This window comes from Spodoptera frugiperda, chromosome 1, assembly GCF_023101765.2.
Source record: "Spodoptera frugiperda isolate SF20-4 chromosome 1, AGI-APGP_CSIRO_Sfru_2.0, whole genome shotgun sequence".
In the NCBI taxonomy this organism is placed as follows: domain Eukaryota; kingdom Metazoa; phylum Arthropoda; class Insecta; order Lepidoptera; family Noctuidae; genus Spodoptera; species Spodoptera frugiperda.
This window is the reverse complement of record NC_064212.1, coordinates 10,389,738-10,410,676: the sequence shown is the minus strand read 5'-3', so window position 1 is coordinate 10,410,676 and position 20,939 is coordinate 10,389,738. Positions and strand designations below refer to the sequence as shown.

Sequence of the window (20,939 nt, the reverse complement as noted above, 5' to 3'; positions counted from 1 at the left end):
AAAACCATGCAGGTGCATCTGATGGATATTTTCCAGACTACAGTAATGGCTTTCTGCCACCGTTATTATGTACAACGTAATATGATTCTGGTTTTGCTTAAATGCTCTTAAATTTTTTGCTTTTTTTCTGTCTGATGTCTGGTAGGTACCTACATATTCTTATTTGAAGTTTATCTAGTTTCATGGTAGGTATTAGACTAAAAAACTAAAAATGAATATTAAAGAGTTTGCATTCTTTTGGGTATGTCTAATAACCTTCTTGGTAGATCTAAATTTGGAAGTGATATAAAAGAATAAGAAACCGAGTTTATAATTAAGTTTTGTAAGGATACTTATACTTGTATAAAATCCTGCTATTATCCTTAAATAGAACATAATTTGTGATTAAATCTAAACTGCGGCTAGTTACATCAAAGAGATTCTTTATCGAAGTACTTTTTGAAATGTAATGCGTAAAGTTTAATCAAAGTCAGATTCAGTTAATAGATCTAGAAATCATCCGATTCAAGTTTTAACTTTAACGATCGGGTATTTAGTTTTAACATCATTAAAATAAAGGCTGGTTTAGTTAGTTCTATGAAATGGACAGAAAGAAGTTATTGTTAGTGAAAGACCATACCGTCAATTTTCTTCTGGCTGCATAAGTAAACGTTGGCTTATTCGATCCACTGTGAAATATCCTGCAGGTATTGCTTAGTTTATAGATTTGTTCAGGAATAACATAGATAAATATGAGTTTACCCCACTTTCCTGAGCACACAAGGATATAGTCGGCGTCAAAGATAATATTTTATTAGACGGTCTATGTGGAGTGCTGCACGTTGCTCTGACATTGAGATAAATGAATAGCGGAATACCAAGTCTCCTGGCTATAGCATGAATTGTACATGTCGTGGGAATCGGTTGAACAATTCAAATAGATAGCACTTAGAGATGACGTCGCCAGTATCAATTTGCATACGGGCGCGGCAAGATAATTCTAGTTTGACGCTTAGATCATTCTTTCTCAGTACATATAACTCTCATAATCACGATATTCGTGTTCTTGTCATTATAATAGACATGCAATTTTATTCGACGTCTGTTTGAAATCACGTGTCATGTTAGATAAACAAGGATAAAAAATAAAATACCAAAATGTTTCAGTTACACTTTAATGAATTTAAACAAAGTAAACTTACATGGAACATCACAATTATGCTTCGCAAAACAATGTTGATGTCATGAGATTCATTGTTAAAATATCTACCCGATTAGCAGGGTCTATTTCAATACATAATTATAGGTACAACAATAGAACATGCCTTAATATTATGGAATAGATTCTCTACCTAACGGGAAGAAGCAATTTCCTTAAATATTAGACGTTGAACATACAGGCCTCGACTTTGTTTAGTAGATATTATTAAATGTTTTCCAATAAACCCTAACATTAAATTACGACATCAGAGACAAAACATATTTTGAAGCTGAAAAAGTGACCAATAAATATAATTATAATGTAATAATAATATTTTAAGTCTTATCCAATAATGGTACGCTAGGTGGGACGTTGATTTAACGTTAATTTGTAAAATTATTATTAACCAAGAATATACCATGTGTGTTATTAAACTAAAATAAACTAGCATTCTGAATGGCGAATGCTCAGAACTATAGAGAACAGTTTAGGCTCGAAATAAACTAAACGGGATGAAGATAGATCTCTTACCATTAAGGCGAACACTTACAATCGATCAATTCATACAAAAATATCATCCATTTTCTTTACACATTGACAAAAGTTCGCTAAGCATACTACTACCAAACGATGCCAAATCTATTAGAATCTACGTGTTTCTACAACTATCAAGAACAGTGTGTTGGTTCGACGGAGGGATGCAATTTGGATTAATGCCTATAATAACAAATGTAGGCAACTTACAAAGTACAACTTTGGCTTACTTAACAAAGTTATCGTCAGTTACACCTCACGTCACGTGCTTTGAGTCAGGTATATTGCTTCAAGTGACACTACGTATTCCCCTGAACTGAAGCTTATGTATAACTAAAATAAAAGAGAAAACAAAATAAATTATTTGTGAATAAATCCCTATCGCTATACGCTTTAAAGTAATAATATCTCATAATTCTGGATCTTTAGACTCTTGTAACTTAAAATTAAAAATAACAATTAAAATTAGGAAATAAAATACTAAAAGGTAAGAGGTACTAAACGATGTGCTTAATCACTATTGCGCGTAAATAAATGAACTGTGCGTCGAACTGTTCATTGGCAAAACTCAAACAAGTTGAATAATTGATATTTCATTTCAGGAAATCGATTAGACGAATTGCATACACAAATATAGTTCTTCCTGTACAAAGCGAAATCGAGCGAGAACAACAAGTTTGATAATTTAATCAATTAGGTCCTAAAATGTATTAATATTAGGTAACGGAATACGTTAAAAATAAATTACTTAACTTTTACGGTGAATATAATTAACAATTACTCAAAAACATGGCTTTAGCCTTAAGCAAAAACAAATTAATCGAACGAAATTCACTATATTTTAAAGTATAGAGAACGTCTAAATATTGTTTTTGTACATTGCAACATTTTAAATATTGACGGTAACGTATTTTTCCTTTATCGTGATTTTGTGTTTTGAAATTCATTTTGTTATCACAATGATGGGCTTACTGTCCTGAGAGTATCCAAGATAAATATGTATGTGTGATTTTATTACAGCTTGTCATTGGTAACAGTTCCTTACTTCACTCGGTATCATTATCCCTATCTACGATGTTTCCACTGTCATTACATGTAATGACAGCCCCCTCATGCCGCTCTGCGACTTCCATATCAGTTAACTATTTACAGATATATCTATATACAGTTATGCGATTAATTTTGGCTCCTCAATTTACACATTGGAATGAAATCACATAACAGGAATGTCAAGTAAACAAAAATATTTATATTTACATAATTTGACCGAGGAAAAGGTATTTATCCGTGCCTCGCATTATAAACAACAGCATCAAGCTCAGTTGCCAAAACGTACGTACAAGTATAAACGACCAAGCAACTATAATTTTAATGATATTTTTCTCGCTATTTACAAATAATTCAACTGTTCTCTCTAAAGTAAAAGTATGATCGCTGGGATAAATAACGTGAATGTAACAATTTTCATAGTAGCTGATCCAGTAGGGTTGCTGCCGAGTCCACCCACTACCGACTTTTTAATATCTTCTTTTGGCACAGAGCCCTTAGTCATGCCTTCGCCGCTTTCATTAAAGTCACTGCTATCCATCTGTTCAGGCTGATCTGGCTTTTTCATAGCGGCCACGTCATTTTCTTCAGGCGCTGGTGGCGCAGTCTCAGGTGGAGGCGTCGTCGTCGTGGTGGTCGTAGTGGTAGTGGTTGTGGTCGTTGTTGGCACCAATGTGTTGTTTGCAAGGAAATAAATTTCTCCATAAATAGCTTCTACTTCTAAAGTATTCTCAATACGTTGACCTCTCATTTGTCTCGATCGGGAGTCGTTATCTTTGTAATAAGTGACCAATGTCGCAGTATACTGTACGTCACGATTGGTGAGATTACCTCTGAAAGTTACGTTACATGCTGTTCCAGGTTCTAGATGTTTTTCGAGTTTGTATAATAACTTGGGCCTCGACTCAGTGTATGGGTTCGCCCATTGTATTTGCGGAAACAACGTGCCGTCCTCCAATTCAATGGTTGTATTTAGTCCAATGGCTATACCATGTCCGTAATCCCATGATAACGTATAATTGTAACCGTATTCGATTTCTGTTGTTACGGTTGCGGCAACCTCGTCCTCATTCTTTAGAATTCGCTCTTCAAAGACTTCAGGCTCTGACTGACGTACATGTTCCGTATCTCGGTGCAATACCACATTCTCTAACTTGTAACTTACAGGTTCAATTTCTTTTAGTATTTCACCGCTGTTTTCTATTATTTCGTTATTCTTATCGTCAAAAGTTATTAATTGGCCGATAACATTTTCATACGCAATTCTTCCGATGTAATGAGAAAATCCACTGGGGGCTTTCATCCTGCCAATAAAAACTGAATCCACAGAGGAATCGACTACTACTCCACCACTTGGTTTGGCGTGAAACCTAAACCAGGGTATCCAATTGATCAAAGACGCATTTTCAATATTTTCAAGCACCTCGAATATATTATAACTCTTACTTCCTGATACAGCGCAAGACGTGTAGTCTGGTTTCAGTTGTCCCAGAATCATGTCACCTTCATGACGTGCTCGGCAAAGATATATCGGACCTGGAAAAGAAAATAGATGTTAAAAGTCTGAATGATGACACGAACAGTGGATCGAATATTTTGGGAATGTTATGTATCATATTACCTTGGTCTGATTCAGCTCCAACGACATAGTTGCTCATGGATTCTTTCTTGAGACTGGTCCACCTCAAGGTGCTTGATGTGGTGACTTGTTTCAGCTTCGAGTTGTACAAGCCAACTCCTGCTTCAGCCGACACTTGGACCGCAAGCGTGGCAGTCAGTAGCACCACCCACCATCCACTCTGACAGTTTCTGTTTTTCTTCATTTTAGCACTGTAACAAACAAACATTGAAAATAAATAAAATATCAAGGAGTCGTTTTAATAATGGTCAATAACCTACTTTTCATATTTCTAAATATGAAAACGAGTGATTTCACTAAACTAACATGTTGTAACACAATGTATGTAAATCCGTTATCTATTTTTCAGTCACGGATAAATCTTATTATGTTGTTATCCCACTTGACCTGAATATTACAGAGCTATTTAAAAATATCGTTTTCAATAATACTGTGTAAAGAAACTATTTATAGGATACAACATAAGCTACAAGATTTCTGATAAAGAGTACAAAATAATAGTAACATTCCAGTCGTAAAAGAAAAATTAAAACTTCACCATGAGTAAACAAAGAAAATTGAATGTGGCGCGTCTTTGTTTTCTAAGCGATTGTTTTTTGATAGCTTTGCAGATCGAGAGGGTGGAAAACAACTTGCAAAGGGTATAACTAAATAATCCAGAACAAATATACACATTATCCTGTCTGATATAAGATGTCTTTTGAATTTTCCTTTCATTGTCATCGTGGTATACATTAAGAATTTTGTGAGCTAACTCCGGAAATAGCGTCACATTTGTCCGACCCTCCGGTAATAAATTGGTGCGACCCCCTAATTTTATCTAGATGAACATTTCCAAGATATAAAAGCAGTCGTTTTCCTTGCTGCCTTTTATAATTGGCCGTAAACATGTTACAAACGAATTTGAACCAAGGTACCTGTAGCACAACCTACGCAAAAATTATTCGTACGCGAATTTTACCATGCTCGAAGATCTCGTTACGTGAATATCTAAAAAAATATACCAAAAAGCTGGGTAAAAGGCTGTGGGGAGTTTCGATCGCTCGGAAACTCAATTTCCTTGACAAAGTTACGGTACTGAAAGCAGATCGCGTCGAGTTCAGCGATGTTGCCTCAAGCAAAGTGTTGATGCAGGAAACATGGTTTTGTTTTACATCAATTTATTCTGTATTTTCTCATCCCAAGAGTTACATTAGAGATGATAAAATGGATGCTAGATCAATATTAGATGCAGTAAATTGTATGCAGTAAAGGGACAACTAAGGTAATAGAATAAACGAACGGAATAGGAAGGACGGAAGAGGAGGTGCTTAGACGACTGAAGTAGATGGTAGACAGTTGAAAAACACTGCAGGTGCAAATCTCAGAAGCGACATTTATTTTATCTTTGTTGTAGTTAGACTTGTGTAGCAAATACTAGAATGCGTTGATTTATTCTAAGGAAGTAACAGTATAAATTCGCATTAGATCTTTCAGATAACCATTATAATTAATTGTGTATTTCAAAAATTTCAATTCGTCTACATCAAGATTAAAGCAGGATAAAATCGTATCTTTTGTCATTAATATCTGCCTAGCCTACGTTTCTGTTGGCTTACCCGACATGTATAATATGGTGATTAATTGATCCTAAATTACAAGACACTTCATATAATTGTCGGTACTTAATCGCAAGGCTAACGTGTCTGCTAAACTCTTTTTAATCATAACTTTGCTACAATTTTGAAATAAATAATTCTAACTGCTGTTTAGGCTGATTTGTGAACGGTGTTAATTTTGTTTTGATATTATAATTTATATTTTTAATTGAGTCGTTAGTCGACATATGGTATCATGTTAAACTATATCAATTATAACTATACTATGACGAGTATGGATTTCCTAATTTTTTTTTTCTTTTTTTACAGGTAAGTTGATAATGTTATCCACTGCTTAACACAGGTACGTTATACGTAGGAACAAAATAACATTAAAATAACAACAACATAGTTTCATAAAAAATAACAAGACTATAAACCTCTTTTGGCGGAACGCAATGACATAAGGTTTATTGCGGACTTATTATTCAAGACCGAACGTTTATAGTTTGACATCTATTGCTGTACGTTTCGCTCATACTGTAACCCCATTTTAAACATTCACGAACTCTTGCTTTTTACAAGGGTTTTAGTTTTAGATCACCGATAAATAGTAGATCCCAGATAACGAACCAATAAATCATCGTTAGGGCTGCCACAGATAAAGTAAATTCAATTTAATAAGTTCAATTGGAGATTGACACGGACCATTTTGTGTGGCACAAATCCCGACCGTTCCTTTGTCGTCTGATCAACATTTGTGATATATCGCTTTTCAAATAGGGATCTTCCTTCATAAAGTATACGTAATTAGTCACGGCAAGTTTATGTTCAAATGAAACTCGAACAAATGTTGCTTTATTTCGTATCGGCAGATGTGGAGCTATAATTAAATTCGGTCGTAGGTTACGAGACGATAACACCCACTGATCATTCTCCTTGTACCATCATTAAGCTGATTATAAAACGATTAGAAGATAGAGAAGACTATTTACAGTAGTAAATTTATACAATACGAATTTAATTAATCTAACTTTATCTAGAAAACCATTAGAATTGATAAATAATCAATCAATTGAATGGAAGTTCTTCGTATTTTAATAGCTTCTCATTATCCCGGTCCGCAGAATTAACTTTGACTAGTTCGCATTCCATCAGGCCGAGTCAATCGAGACCCTTTGTGTCGGCGCACATAGCGTGTCCAAATGCAGCTTTTGTGTGTCCGCCAATATGACACCTAACAGAATCGATTAACTGATTTCACTATAGGTATACGCCCTACACGGTAGCTAACTATATAGTCTATTATCAACATTTTATTGTTGGGTTTGAGGTTAAGGTTTTGTAGATTTAAAACGAGAACATTTAAATGTAAAACTATTCCGAGTAAATGCACGTACGTGTAACCCGATCAATTAATCAACACCAAACTCTAGTCTCCCTTCTGGAAATACTTGATAGAATGATAACGTGTACAAAGGATGTTCAGACAATTACTCAGCGGTGGCTTTAATGAGTCGATTTAAACACCCCATACGTTCCTTCCAACACAATACCTTCTGTCTGCGTGTTTTAGAGCAACTCGATGCGACGAGGGGAGACAAACTACAAACAAAACAAGGAAATCTTTCGTCTGAGTTACCTCACTTCACTGAATCGTCACCACCCCTCTAGTATTTTTTCCCTTCGCGTTTTCCCGAGTATGAAGTTTCAATTATTTTACTATTTCGTTAAAATCACAAGTCATTGAAACAATACGTCTGGCTTGTTGGAAACTTTCGTTTTATTTTACGGTCAAATTAAAAATAACTCTCCTCTGTGCTTGATTGTTTTACCCGGACGAAAGGACAACCGTTGCGAATTATTAAAAGCAAATTAAATACGGTTGTCGACGTTATGGTAGGTACACAAATATTTTTCCGACATGACATCATGTTAGGTAAACGCGAACTTGTATTTTGTAACAATATTGTGGGCAATAAAGTTTTATGATGTTCAGCAATGCTGGCTGTGGTGACTGCACCATACGAGGTCACATTTTATGTATAGCCATTATGAAATTGCAAACTTGTACATCAATGTCTCTATCAGTGTCAATATTTTGTCTGTGGGGATCCAGATCTCCATATTCATTAATGAAATGTTCTCGTCCACCGAGTATAAACTTATTAAGGAAATTGAATTTAGCTCCTATCATCGTATCATGGATATAAATTTTAGAGAAAATTTGTGTTTATGGAATACATCAAATTACTAGTTCAGTCTTTAGTTATTAAAGTGTGAAGTTCTCAATGATTAAAACTTGATACAAAATGACCAAAAGAAAGTTCATCCAAGAAAAAGCTCGATGAACCTTGTGATATATTCGATTCATTGAATTGTTTCGTTATGTTATGTTATTATCAAAGCAGTGAGTACTTGAGATGGTACTTGTTTATCTTTAGTTCCGACGCTTCATTGTCCCGGCAGAGACCATTAATCTTGTCGTTAACTATAAACTCTGGTTATAACTGTGTCTCATATTGCATGAGTCACGATTTTTAAAATAGCTGTTTTACTTAAACTGTTATCATAATAACGATTGCCTTTTGCATAGATGACATCACTATAACAAATTCTATGTTTAAAGTGCACTAAGTTATCTCTGTTTAACTGAAGTAACTTAATGTAAGAAGGTAAGCTCCTCGGGCAACAGCTTGCACTCTAATCGCATTACCCACATGCAATCAATAATACTAGACAGGATTACTGTCCGCTGCAACGTACTAACATATCTTGCTAATATGATGTAATAAAAACGGCTTCGAATAAAGTTGTTTACGTATAATAAGATTAAATTGTAGGCCTTTACACGTTTTAAAGTATAGGACGTGAAAAATGGGAAATGCTAGATCAACCAATAAACTAGAGTGTAGTTTCTTGGCAGTAGTTTCAACATTTTAATGACATGTCTGAAATATGTACTGTAGAATGTAGGACATTAATAGATCTTTTGAAATGCCGCTTACAAGTACATTATCTGTTTTATGAAACACGTTTAGGGTCACCAGAAGCAAATAAATGTCATCGTCACTGAACCGAACCTACCTTACGGCTCACGATTACTAATTTTAGCTAATGTTCCTACCCAGTTTGATAAGCGAATATTCTAATCTATACATATAATAAAACAGTAATTTTTAAAATAAGTGTCAAAAGTGTTCGTTATTATAAAACATGCACGCTCTAGGCACAGAGAGTCGACGTACAATTGTTATCCTGATCCGAGTCCGTGGAACAGCACTAAGCTTTTAACCCAGTTGTGCTGCTGCTTACAATGCAAATATTCCGTTAACGTTAGCGCAAAGGCGCTGGGGTGAGTCGGACACTGTGCTAATTTAATAGCACGCCTTACATGCATAAGTTTAACTTTACATCTTTCTGTATCTTCACTGTCAGTTCTGATGACACTGCGGTGCCGGTGTACAAAATTAAGATATGTAGTGTAGAATTCTTCCACAATTGCACTTCCATCTCTGATCTATGTACCGTATCTTGGTCATTGTTTAAGAACAATTACAATGAAACGGCAAAAGATGTTGTATTAATTTCCTTTTGTAGGAAATGGTTGTGCTCACTAAACATAGCAGAACTAACACTATCGTTCAATTCATTCTATTAAGCACTGCTCAGTACTATTGTCATTCGCCGAGGGGTCCCATTGACCTTTCTTCATATCTCACAACAGGATAAAACCATTAAGAATATGCTTTTATTATATGAAACACGAACAATTAAGATCACCATTGCCTTACGCAGTTTTCTTCTATATTTAGCACCCCATTTGTCATGTCAGCATGATTAAATACGTTTGCTGTGCTCTAAGTAGTAAAGTATCGTAGACGGGTGAGATGGGCGGTCCTCATTGGGAGGCAATTATCGCAGTAATGGCTTCGTTATCAAACGGTGCTTCATCTCTGTTGCTGTAATGAAACGAGTTCGGCTTTCTTTAACCAGTAGCTACATCAACTAGAATGTTTATCTGCGTTCATTGTCAATATAGTGAAAGCACGGACAAGGTCACGTTAATGCCGTAACAGCTTTTTTGTCAATCATATTTCTTTAGAAAGATACAACGTTCTACATTCTCTATAAATCAGTCAGTGCTACTTGATTATCGTCGGAAGATTTGTAACGGACTATGCAACAATTGGATTTTAAGTACCGTTACCGTAGTGTAGTTTTTCTTTTGAGATACCTAATTATTCTTAGTCGATATAAAGAATAACGTACAGTGCGTTGAACTGAAGGGTTTTCCCATAAAATGTAGCAATATTTATTCGTAGATGTACTTGTTGACGAGCAACTTACTTGTAAAGTGAGTTAGCGGTACCCGCGGAACAATGTACCATCCGTAAGCCCAGTGAATGTCGGTGATATGTTTTTGTCGCGGCGGTGCTGCGAATTGCTCTCCCGGGTGCCATCGTCTCTTGTACCGCTGCTTACTGTTTATAAATCATTCTCTTTATTACTAGTCTCTGGCTTCTCTCCTGACGCGGAATTGGCAACTGTATGTAGATGTTTAATTATTTTTCCATTGAAGTTTTGCATATTGGCGTAATTTATACTTTGATTAATGGTTAGCTCTTGATCAGTGCGGTTTGTTATCGGGCAGGCAGGCGGTGACGCTGGAAGTGTCGCGGGCCGTTGCGCGTGCGCGCTGGCGCGTGAACCAGCTGATAGCGTGGGAACAACTTCATGCATGCTTTACCTGCTTCACATGTTGGAACACTATGGCGCCTCAGATTCCAATATAGATTGCAACAGAATGTAAATGGACCGTAAATACACAAATTCGTTGGTTTTGAGAACCAAAAAATTTGCTAATTTCTAAAAAAACTTATCTTTATATATTATCCCCATTCAGTACTCTCGTATTTATGTTATTTTTACAATATATTAAATCATCAGATCTGTACGTCGTTGACCGAGGGGTGTCGTTGCAACTCGAGTCTAGAGCGTACTTGTGTATCTCTTGAAAGCTTTTAAAACAATGGGATGCGGGCTTTGTGGCTTGTTGAGGATGTCGTCTTGAGCTCGTAGACGTAGTTGACAACACAATTAAGTGCTCAATGAGCGCCAATCAAATGAATTTGAACGTTACTTTATCACACAAAGTACATTGTATACTTAGACGGCACTTTCGAGAATTGTCACAAGCAGTTTGCATAAGAATGTACGATTACTTATCGTTTGAAACAGGATAGAGGTGTGCTTATCTGCTGGTTTGTTATATTTTCTTATGCTATTTAATATTTTCTCTCATTGCATACGAATGTTCTTCAATGAAATCTGCATGTAGTGGATAAGACGGATGTTGAGTGACTATAATTACAATGCCGTGGTGGACGTAGTAAGAGCGGTAAGTCCGACACGCGATGGTGTTCGTGGCCCACATGCTATCTCAGGTACATTTTCCATTACCTTAATAGGGGTCATCGACAACTTAGTCACTGTCGGAGCATACACTGTATTCAGATATTTTTTGCTTATTTGAATGGTTTACAAAACAGTTAACTTCCGCTTGTTAAAATTATGAATTAAAATTAAGATAGTTCCGTTTGGGCGGGCAGTATTTGTTCGCATCGAGTTTGCAGTAGCATCCACGCGGCGTGACGGTGTCGGGAGATGTCCCATGATAATAACGGCAAAACTGTTTAATTATAATTACAGTTCAGGTTCCTGCAGTAATTTCCGTTGAAAGTTCATTGTACTGTCTAAAAAGAGATTTAAAGGAAAAGGTTCCGTGAGTTCCGTCTGAGTCATGTCTTCTTTAGATTGTAATCAATGTTATTCATTCGAGTTGTTATTGAGCAATTTCATGTTTGAAATTACTTTAGTCCTTTTTTAGAAATTGTTACCTAAACGTGCCTTATTGGTGATCTCAACTATGTCAATGTGTTAAATATTTCTTATATTTCATGAGGCATTACGAATTTGAATGAACTATCCCAGTAACCTGTTTTTCTTAGTTTATTCACACAGATTACGAGAGTAAAACCTGCTCCATTACTTTTATTCTTATCGTAATCAAAGTGAATTGCCTATAGATATTCTTTAAGCGCTGCATAATTTATTATCTGTATCTAAACGGACGTCCACAATTTTCGCGCATCATCGGCCGTGCAGAGTTTGCGCTTAGATAAATTAAGCACGGTTTATCCTAAGACAAAGTTAGGCAATAAATCAACCGGCAAGGGGCTAATTAACACCAGCTCGAATAGAGTCCGTATCATCGCACCTGCCGCCCGAGTCGATCCTCGGACCGATGCTAGAGCAATTTTCCATGTCAAACGTGGTTAAATGAAGGAACGAAAGATTTATTAGAAATTATGTAGTTAGATGTTAGCTTACAATTTAGTCATTAGACGCTCGTAAAGTAGGGATAGCGAACTTCATGTAGCGAACTAGAAACAACTTGAGAATCTTGTTACAGCTGTGTGTTGACTATCGAAGTTATAACTATGAATAACGCGTTGCCGAGCTAGTAATGTGGATGTTCATATAGATGAATATTTCTATTTAACATTGGAAACATAGTAACGGTTGCCCAATAGCATACATACGGCATGCAAAATATTTATCAACAATATTTAACACTGTATGCACGTGTGATATCAGCATAGTATCATGGATTACATCAAAATGTATCGTTTATATTCATGGTATTCTTATGTTACATTGAATTATCACTAGCGGAAGCTTGAACCTGCACTAAAGCAAACATATCGATGAATCTTCATTGTGCACACCCGACAAAACATTACCGACCAAAGTTGTTTGACCAGTTCAAATAAGCTTTTGTTGAACGACAACTTTTAACGCTCTTATTTATTTGAGTACTAAACCAACCTGTTCCGACATTATTTGTACAGCAAAAAAATATGTTAGATACTAGTCTTATTTATAGTTATATAGTATACGATGGATTTCCTCACTATAATACTGCTTCTATGAACCAAAATGATTTTTGTATAAGAATTTGATTTGAATGCTAAACTAAACAATGTAAATGAAAGTAATGACTCATGTAGGAAAACCGGAGAATTTATTGGTGTAATCATTTCAGTCTTAAATCTTAATTGAGTTTGCATTGTAGTTGTTACAAAAGATAATTTGTAGCAATCTCTAAAATTATGTCAAATTCATGACACAAAACGGCAACATTATAGTCTACAAACATTAGAAAGTGTAGTGCATTATATCGGGTGAAAACCGACACCTCAATTGCTGAAGATAAGTCATATTGATTACGGCAATTTGTTGAGCCGCACAGACAAGGCGTTGTCCATTTTAGAACGTGTCGTGTTCGAGCGTCCGCAATACTCGCATGTATACGCACACAACTGACAAACATGTTTTAGAACTTTATCGAGCCTGACAACCGTATAAACATCTAACCAAACCGATGGTAATTTGACGGTTGTAAATGTCAAGAATGATACATCGTGACGATTCAAAGAAAATTAGCTAACAATATAACGTTGTGTAAAGTTATTCGTCTAGTTTAACGAGTGTAAAACACTTGGATCTGAGATATTATGTAATGAAGTGCAAAAAGCGGATGCCGGAATGGAGAGGATGACAATCTGGGGCTCCCCACGATTTGCGCGACAACGAGCAGCAAGGTCGCCGTCTGATTGTCGGTAATAGTAGCACTTATGATTTGCTGACGACACATTGCCCCAATTTTAGCTGCACTTTCTGAATTAAAAGAATAAACTAATCTATAATCTTCAGTTCAGTGGGAACTCGAACAAAGTAATAAATATTGGTTAATTTCAAATACACAATTTACCCATGAGTACTATTATTTACGTCGTTGCATAGGAAACAAGCAGTTCCACCCAGAACCGGCCTGTAGAGTTTTCCAGGTGAATTCTGTATTTCCCTATTAAGTCGTTAGGATAATGGTCATTTGCGTAACTCGCGATGCAGATCCGGCACTTGTTTGATATGGAGAGGCCAATTGTGGCCCGTCCTGACTCCTGACAGGATGATAGTGGGCCACTCACGAACGTGCTAGTCGTGACTATTTTTAGATCGCCGATGGCATCACCAAAACATTCCACTGAATTGTCAATTTCGTGTGCTTTTTGCGTCGAGTGCGTCTCGCTTCAGTTGTTGGCTATGTTTGGTATGTCTACTATGAAATTGCGCCGTGACTGAGTTACAAATTGTAATTGACTTTGCCAAGTTCAAACTGATTATCATGCTGTAAGGTACATAATGTGTTTATTAAATTGTGGATCATAAAAAACGCTGGTAACTTTATCAAATTATGTATTACCATGTAATTGATAAAACAATTTTAAATTGATAAATTCAATAACGACAAATACCTTATTTGAAAAGGCTATAAACTTTCCAGGTTGGCTACTTGTCGGAGCTGCTGCACAAGATCTGAAACAAAAATATCTTTATGAGTTTTTCCACGGTTGACGTTACGTTCCAGTTGCGTTAAACGAATTGTCATTTAGTTCAATCGATACTATTTTGGTCGGATCCTCATACAAACAAGACCTTGTCCTTAATTTGTTGCGTAAATAAAAATATCTTCTAAACGCTACTGACGTAACTGTGTAGCTTTAGAACCTATTTAATGTTATGAACTGGCCAGGAAGTGGCAAGAATTTCTTGTGTATAATCGGGTAGTTCTAATGTATTTGATTACTGTGTTCTTCGTATCAAGTCGGTAACAGTATTAACAAGGAAGATAATTATTTAATGGTCGCAAACGCCGAGAATTTTTGCAATAAAAACTAGTTGCAATAAAGTGGTTGCAACTTGCAGCTGTCTATTTTACATTTTGTTGGTCGTTTATGCAACAGATGTTCAACAATATCATATTTAAGTGGCTGTTTAGATTAGTCATAATTTCTAATTTAAGAGTCAAGTTCATAGGAATATGCACAGTTAGATATGGTATGTAAGATTCATATTTACAAAAGCATGGCATGAAATCAACCGTTGATGGTTTACAGATAAGGATTCGAATGGAAATGTTTGAAACCGCAAAATTGCCAATGGTAAACATACGTTTATTTATACATAACAATACAATGGAAATAAAGACATACTTATATATCGTGAGCATTGGATTAGAATAAATTTACACTTTATAATAATATTGATGAACATAATAAGTAAAATCATTCTGGAAAAATCCTAGATTATGTAACACATGGTAAGAATGCGTGTTAAAGTTGATGCAACTACGTTTTATAATGCAGTCATTATGCGGTGTTGAGTCGGCCTTCGCCACGGCAACGGTCCCATTGTCTGTGACTGCTACAATGAACACTTAGAAACCAGATCCCTGCGTCTTATATCTTGTCTCCGGTTTAATAATTACAGTGTGCACGGGAAGTGCATAGTTCACTCGACTTTAGATTATTACCGTTACTCTCTGTTCCGTATTTGCAAAGCTACAGTGCAGTGACCCAAACATTTTTGATCGATCGTCAATTAACTAGAAGAGTTGCCGACATCCGGACTAATCGTCATCGAGCTCTTTGTTAGTAATAGGTCATTAACTGACACAGCTGTGTATCTAATCAATTTATACGAATTCCATTGTAATTTTTTCTTGTGGAATTTCTTCTGTAAAGCCATGACTATCGTAGCGAATCGTAGCTTTAATAAAGGTTTAAGTGAGCATGTTGTTTCTCAGCCCTATTTCCCGATGTTATGTTTGGTTTGTATAGGCAATGTATTAGGAATAAATTCCGCATGTGTATGTGGTTTATAGTCCCATTTTGAAGATTGCTCAGTTAACCACAAGAGCGCGCGAGGCAGCCGGGATTTCCAATAATGCAGGGGGAAGCCGATGGACAGGCAATTGTCTTGACAGGGGTCAAATAACCAAAGAGGCAAGGGACTTTGAAAATACGATCGACCTTTGTGATTCATGTGTTGTTTTTAAACGGTTTTGATTATGTTTTATTTTTTGAGCGAATTGAGCGGCCAGTTAGAAGTGTTCCAAAAATGTTCTATATCTACATTTAGACCTACAGATTTAGAACCCTCTCGCCAGCAACAAAACCGCCCATAAATTTATGGCGTTTTGACGCACAATATGGCTGTTCATGTGTTGGTGGTTACCACCCCCTCACTCATCCAAATTGCCTGACAAAATCTCGCATCTCTTTGTGTAATAGAGTTATTATCTCGGGCCACTGATTTGATGAGGATCCCTCAGAAGTATTATATTGATGTTAAGGTGCCCTTTTATACTTGGTGATAAAAATACATTCCTAGTAAAATAAAATTTTAGTAGGTTATAATTCATAACAAGCAAAATCGTTTAGAATCGTTTTAATATTAAGTGGACTTTCGTTTGGAGAGTTTTACAAGTAAGAGGAAACATCAAGCCCAAAGTATAAATAATAGCCTTATCCACTCGACTGCCTTGAAAATGTCGAGACTATAGGTCGTTCCCGAGGGTGGGGGGTCGTGGAACTGCGTAGTTTCCTCTGTTGCCATGGCGACGCCCCGCACGTGGCCCGTCCTTTTCGCAACCTGCTTCCGAATTAGCAGACTGAAACACGACCCATCAACTCATAGGTTATCCCATTATGGTGGACGACTGCACAGTATCCCATGTAATTGCGCGTGTAATATAGGTTGCGACAATTTAAAGCCTCTTACATAAACAAATCCAACACTCGTAGGCCGGTACGGAAAAGTGTATTGTTCGTATTACATTTAAATTGATAATCACACCTCCCCTTTCCGTTTTATTCTTTGGTGATAAATCAGAGTTTTTATACTAAATGGTTTCTCTCACAGAAGCGCGTAACGTGTTGCTATGAGGCGGCACCCTAGTCTAATTGCATTTTATTTATTCAGGACTCTAGTACCCTCGAACGACCATAAACCGACATGGGGTTGCAGCCCTAGTTGCTCATTAGTTTATGCTTTTGGGTACAATTATATAATCAAAGTAATGTATTCATTAGTAACAAACATTTTAGTTTAACAGAATCGTTTGGCAGAGCATTTGGAAGTTATTATTAAACTAGCACATGTTGACGGTTGATTTTAAAGTTTTAGCTCAATAATATGAATCCCAAAGTATCAAGCATAAAAAGGTTATTATTCGGAGTTTTAAATTAATCCTTTTATCTCAGACACTTTCGACTTTTAATTGAGGTTTTGGATCCGCCATCATTTGCTGAAAAAAGGTTTCATTAATCGCTCGGTCGGCATCGAGGTTCCCCCACGGATAATACTCTGATAAACGGTTAGAAAACAATTTGGTTTGAAATTCAAATTAGATTCAATTTCAAGATAATCCAAACTTATGGACTATTATCTTGATAGTTATTAATGCAATATCCTGAATGTATATATTTTCTGTTTATTATTTTAGTATTGATTTCTATGAAGACGTAACATTGGGTAAGATGAAATGTACTGCCAACTGAAAATAGAAAAATCTTTTTCTATAAACTAAAACAAGGTAATTACTTCACAAACTACGCAGGCTTCTGGGAATTCTCCAATCACTTTTGGACTCTTTCCATTAGAACATTGCATAAATTAATTACCCCAGTGTAGATAATTTTTTCGCTGACACAAGAGTATTACGAAGTGTGTCATGAAACAAATTGTTGCTGATGTCATGCTTGTTCAGTAATAAAAACTCCCCTCTAGTAATGCAATCGATACCGGGTACCTCCATTACATATTTATTGCAAGCAGGGTCTCGGGAACGCTGAGGAAAATGGAAATGTCCCCCCTCTTTCTACAACCTCTCGTCTTTAGATTTTATCATAATTCCAGAACAGCAGTCTTAATAATGTTGATAGGTTTTGGCATCCAATGACATCACAGAGAAGGGAACCCAGTTTTTAAATAGGTCGTATGTAAGTTGGTCACGTATTTACAAGACACACTGAAACATAACTTGTAGTCACGGGTGCTGCCACTGACGAATGACCTGCATGAATTTTTCACAAACGTCCGCGTGCTATGAATATGAACCCATTTTTATTGCGATACAATAGCAGCATAATCGATCGTAGTTTAAAACGTGTGAATGAAATATTAAAACAGTGTACAATAAATTACTCCTATGCTCTTATGATCCCAGTAAACGTGCTCTGGAAACAAATCGATATTTCTTTACAAAGAAATATGTAGCCGTTCAACGGTTCCGGTTATGTTAATAACAATGACCTTGACAAAGTATGAATATTAAACTAACTTATACATTTTTTGTCATCATTAATGCCTTCATTTCTAAGATGGTTTCCGTCAGCGCATTTTAATGAGTTTCAACTAATTATTTTTACTTGTCTTATCGTTACTAAGGTCTCTTTTATAATTCTGGATTTGCTTACAATGGCAAATTATTACTCTAGATTAAAAGTTAGTGTACGTATAATACCCGATGGCTGTTAACTTTGCGTTTATATGGGCCGGGAGCTTTCGAACTTTGCATTAATTACTGCCGAACAACTTTGCACGCTGAACAAACTGCTCGAGCATTAAACATTGTGCAATATTTCACTCATTAAGTTCCTTGTTTGAGGCAAGTGCAAGGAACAAGATCGGAGTTAGTAACTTAGATTCATACTAAGTTCTGAAACCAATTTCTGTTTATTCAGTGTTAAAACAGAGTTTAAATAACCTGTATTACGAGTTCTGAATAAACCGTCTTTTCTATGTAGTTCATTACCATAGCAAAACTTTTTACGTGGACACGAAATATATTTTTTATTCAACCTCAAAATGATTGCAAATGGACCAAGTTTCGCTCCCCCAACGAAAAAGTTTTGCGCTTTGTAAACAGAACGCGGACAGAGTTTGCCGTTTGCATATGAAATGCTGTTAGCAGTCCGGCGTAGGGATTAAACCGCACGCACACCGGGTGTATCTGCTGGGCACACTTTTATAGGGACATGTTGCAGATAGAAATGAGTCATCATAATAGTGATACAATTCCAACGATTGCGCGTAACTTACTACGAATTACTCACAAATTCAATGCGTCACTTTAGAACTCTTCTATGAGTCATCTTAATCGTGCATTAAGATGAATGATTCGTAACCTATATTTGATTAAAAAGTTTATTTATTCATGACCATTACAAGACCAAAAGAGAGCTCAAAAATATTTATTGTAAAAGTAATTTCTCATTAAATTCCTTGTTGGAACAATATCGGCCGCTCGCTGTAAGTTACATTACAGGAGGTCAATGAACTAAGCGCGATGAGTCATGCGTCACCGTAGCATTTTAAGTCCACTATTCGCTTGCAAAAATATTCTCCAGTTCACGATGGGACACTAATGAACTCTCTTACTTCTTGGTCACGTATAGCTGCTAAAATTCTTGGTGCATGCTCCGCGCACACAAGCTCTGCATAGTTATTTTTTGTCATCACATTCCTGACTGAGAGAACCTCTCAAATCTAACAAATAGGAGTCAATTTTAATACTTGAATGTAACTCTGTACTCGACGGGAAAGGAACAAAGGGTACGTATTGAATATTCATTAATGAAAGCCATAATAACGGAAGGATTCGAGAGCCCTGCATTCCGCGTGGTGAGAGCCATTAACAAAGCTGTGAGCTACGGGCAGAATGGACCGGGAGGGCACGATAATTTACCGGAGTTTGCTGTAATAAATGAAGTGTAATGGGAAAGAGACTGTGTTGCTCTCTACCCATGCACGTAATTCACTCACTCCACACGTATTTTTGCCCTTTTTTGTTTAGCATTTTTTAATTAATGCAAAATGGGATGTCTGTTATTTTTGTTTGGGTTGAATTCTCTTGTCTTTAAAGGTTTCGGTAAAAACATTTCTTTTCATCCTACATTGCAAGATTGCAAGAATCATTCATTAATCTATCTGTCTGAAAATTTTCCTCGTAATTAATTAACAGCTTTCCTCGATCGAAGCCTCATTCAACGTTCCTGTTTGTTTAAACTTGACCTAGTTACAGTATGAGGCCAACTAGGAGAGCATGGCCTTCATCCAGTTTCCAATGCGAGCATGTAGAAAATTCTGCGGGGCGAGAGAATACGTCAATTATACCGACAACACGACCTGTAGCTTGTTTTCCACGATGCGAACCGCTCGTGGAAATTCATTTTCAGAGTTTCGTTTTGGAGCCGTGTTCCGAGTTATTTGCTTGAATTCAATCAATTTGTTGGTTTTACCTCGAGTTCTTTTGCTCTTTTTCCATCACCCACTGCTTCATGTTTAAAGATCTACGTAATTGAATTACCAGCTTAATATGACTTGATTTAGGCGCGGAAACCATTACGGAGCCACTCAACAATGCTTTTTGCCTTGAATAACATTAATTTGAAGAATGACGTGTAAACGGTTACGAGACAAGGTCGTCGATTAATTTTTGCGGTCATTTCAAATAACGCGTGACACACATTACGTGAATGCCTATTACATTTTTGTTGTTATCATAAAGCCACTATTCATAAGTATGTTTAAATAACAGCTAAACTTAACCTCAACATGTGTTTATCTCAAGACTTCAATGACCTTACATTATGTAAGATAAGATTTTTTGATACTTGTATACATATAGCAAAGTTTTGTATATCAATGTCTTTGCTTGGTATCTTTTCGCATCGTAACATGTGCAATGGTGCAAAACCAGGATGCTCCAATTATCTTCTGTCTTGATAATATCACTTTCATTGTTTTAATTATATCTTAATGCGTTTCACGTCGCACGTAGTCCACCTCCAGGTACTCCAGCAAGTCGTAATGAGAGATGGATAATCAGTGGACCGAGCACTAACGGGAGTCACACTTCAAGTGCAACGGTCATATGATACATTGAAACGAAATATCTTTAATCTTGCAGTATTAAATTTATTAGGAGACATCTACATTTACTTATAGGTACTGGACATGCAACTGATATGCAAAGAAAATCAGATGCTAA

General features: G+C 36.3%; 2 protein-coding genes and 1 long non-coding RNA gene across 3 annotated transcripts in view; 1 reads left to right on the top strand and 2 right to left on the bottom strand.

The window, feature by feature from the left end:
- LOC126910965 (uncharacterized) overlaps positions 1–20,939 on the bottom strand; it is a 104,388-nt gene that overhangs the window by 42,522 nt on the left and 40,927 nt on the right. The gene's annotated exons all lie outside the window — the stretch shown is intronic.
- Positions 1–20,939, top strand: part of LOC118273331 (mitoguardin) — a 57,103-nt gene that overhangs the window by 16,456 nt on the left and 19,708 nt on the right. The window lies entirely within an intron of this gene.
- Positions 1,139–20,939, bottom strand: part of LOC118273744 (protein unzipped) — a 31,244-nt gene continuing 11,443 nt past the window's right edge. The window contains exons 2-4 of the mRNA XM_035590893.2: positions 14,359–14,419; positions 4,383–4,591; positions 1,139–4,297 (exon numbers count right to left, since the gene is read on the bottom strand). Of these exons, the coding sequence (XP_035446786.1) occupies positions 3,129–4,297; positions 4,383–4,584 (1,371 nt within the window). The 5' untranslated portion in view covers positions 4,585–4,591; positions 14,359–14,419 and the 3' untranslated portion in view covers positions 1,139–3,128. The remainder of the gene's footprint in view (positions 4,298–4,382; positions 4,592–14,358; positions 14,420–20,939) is intronic.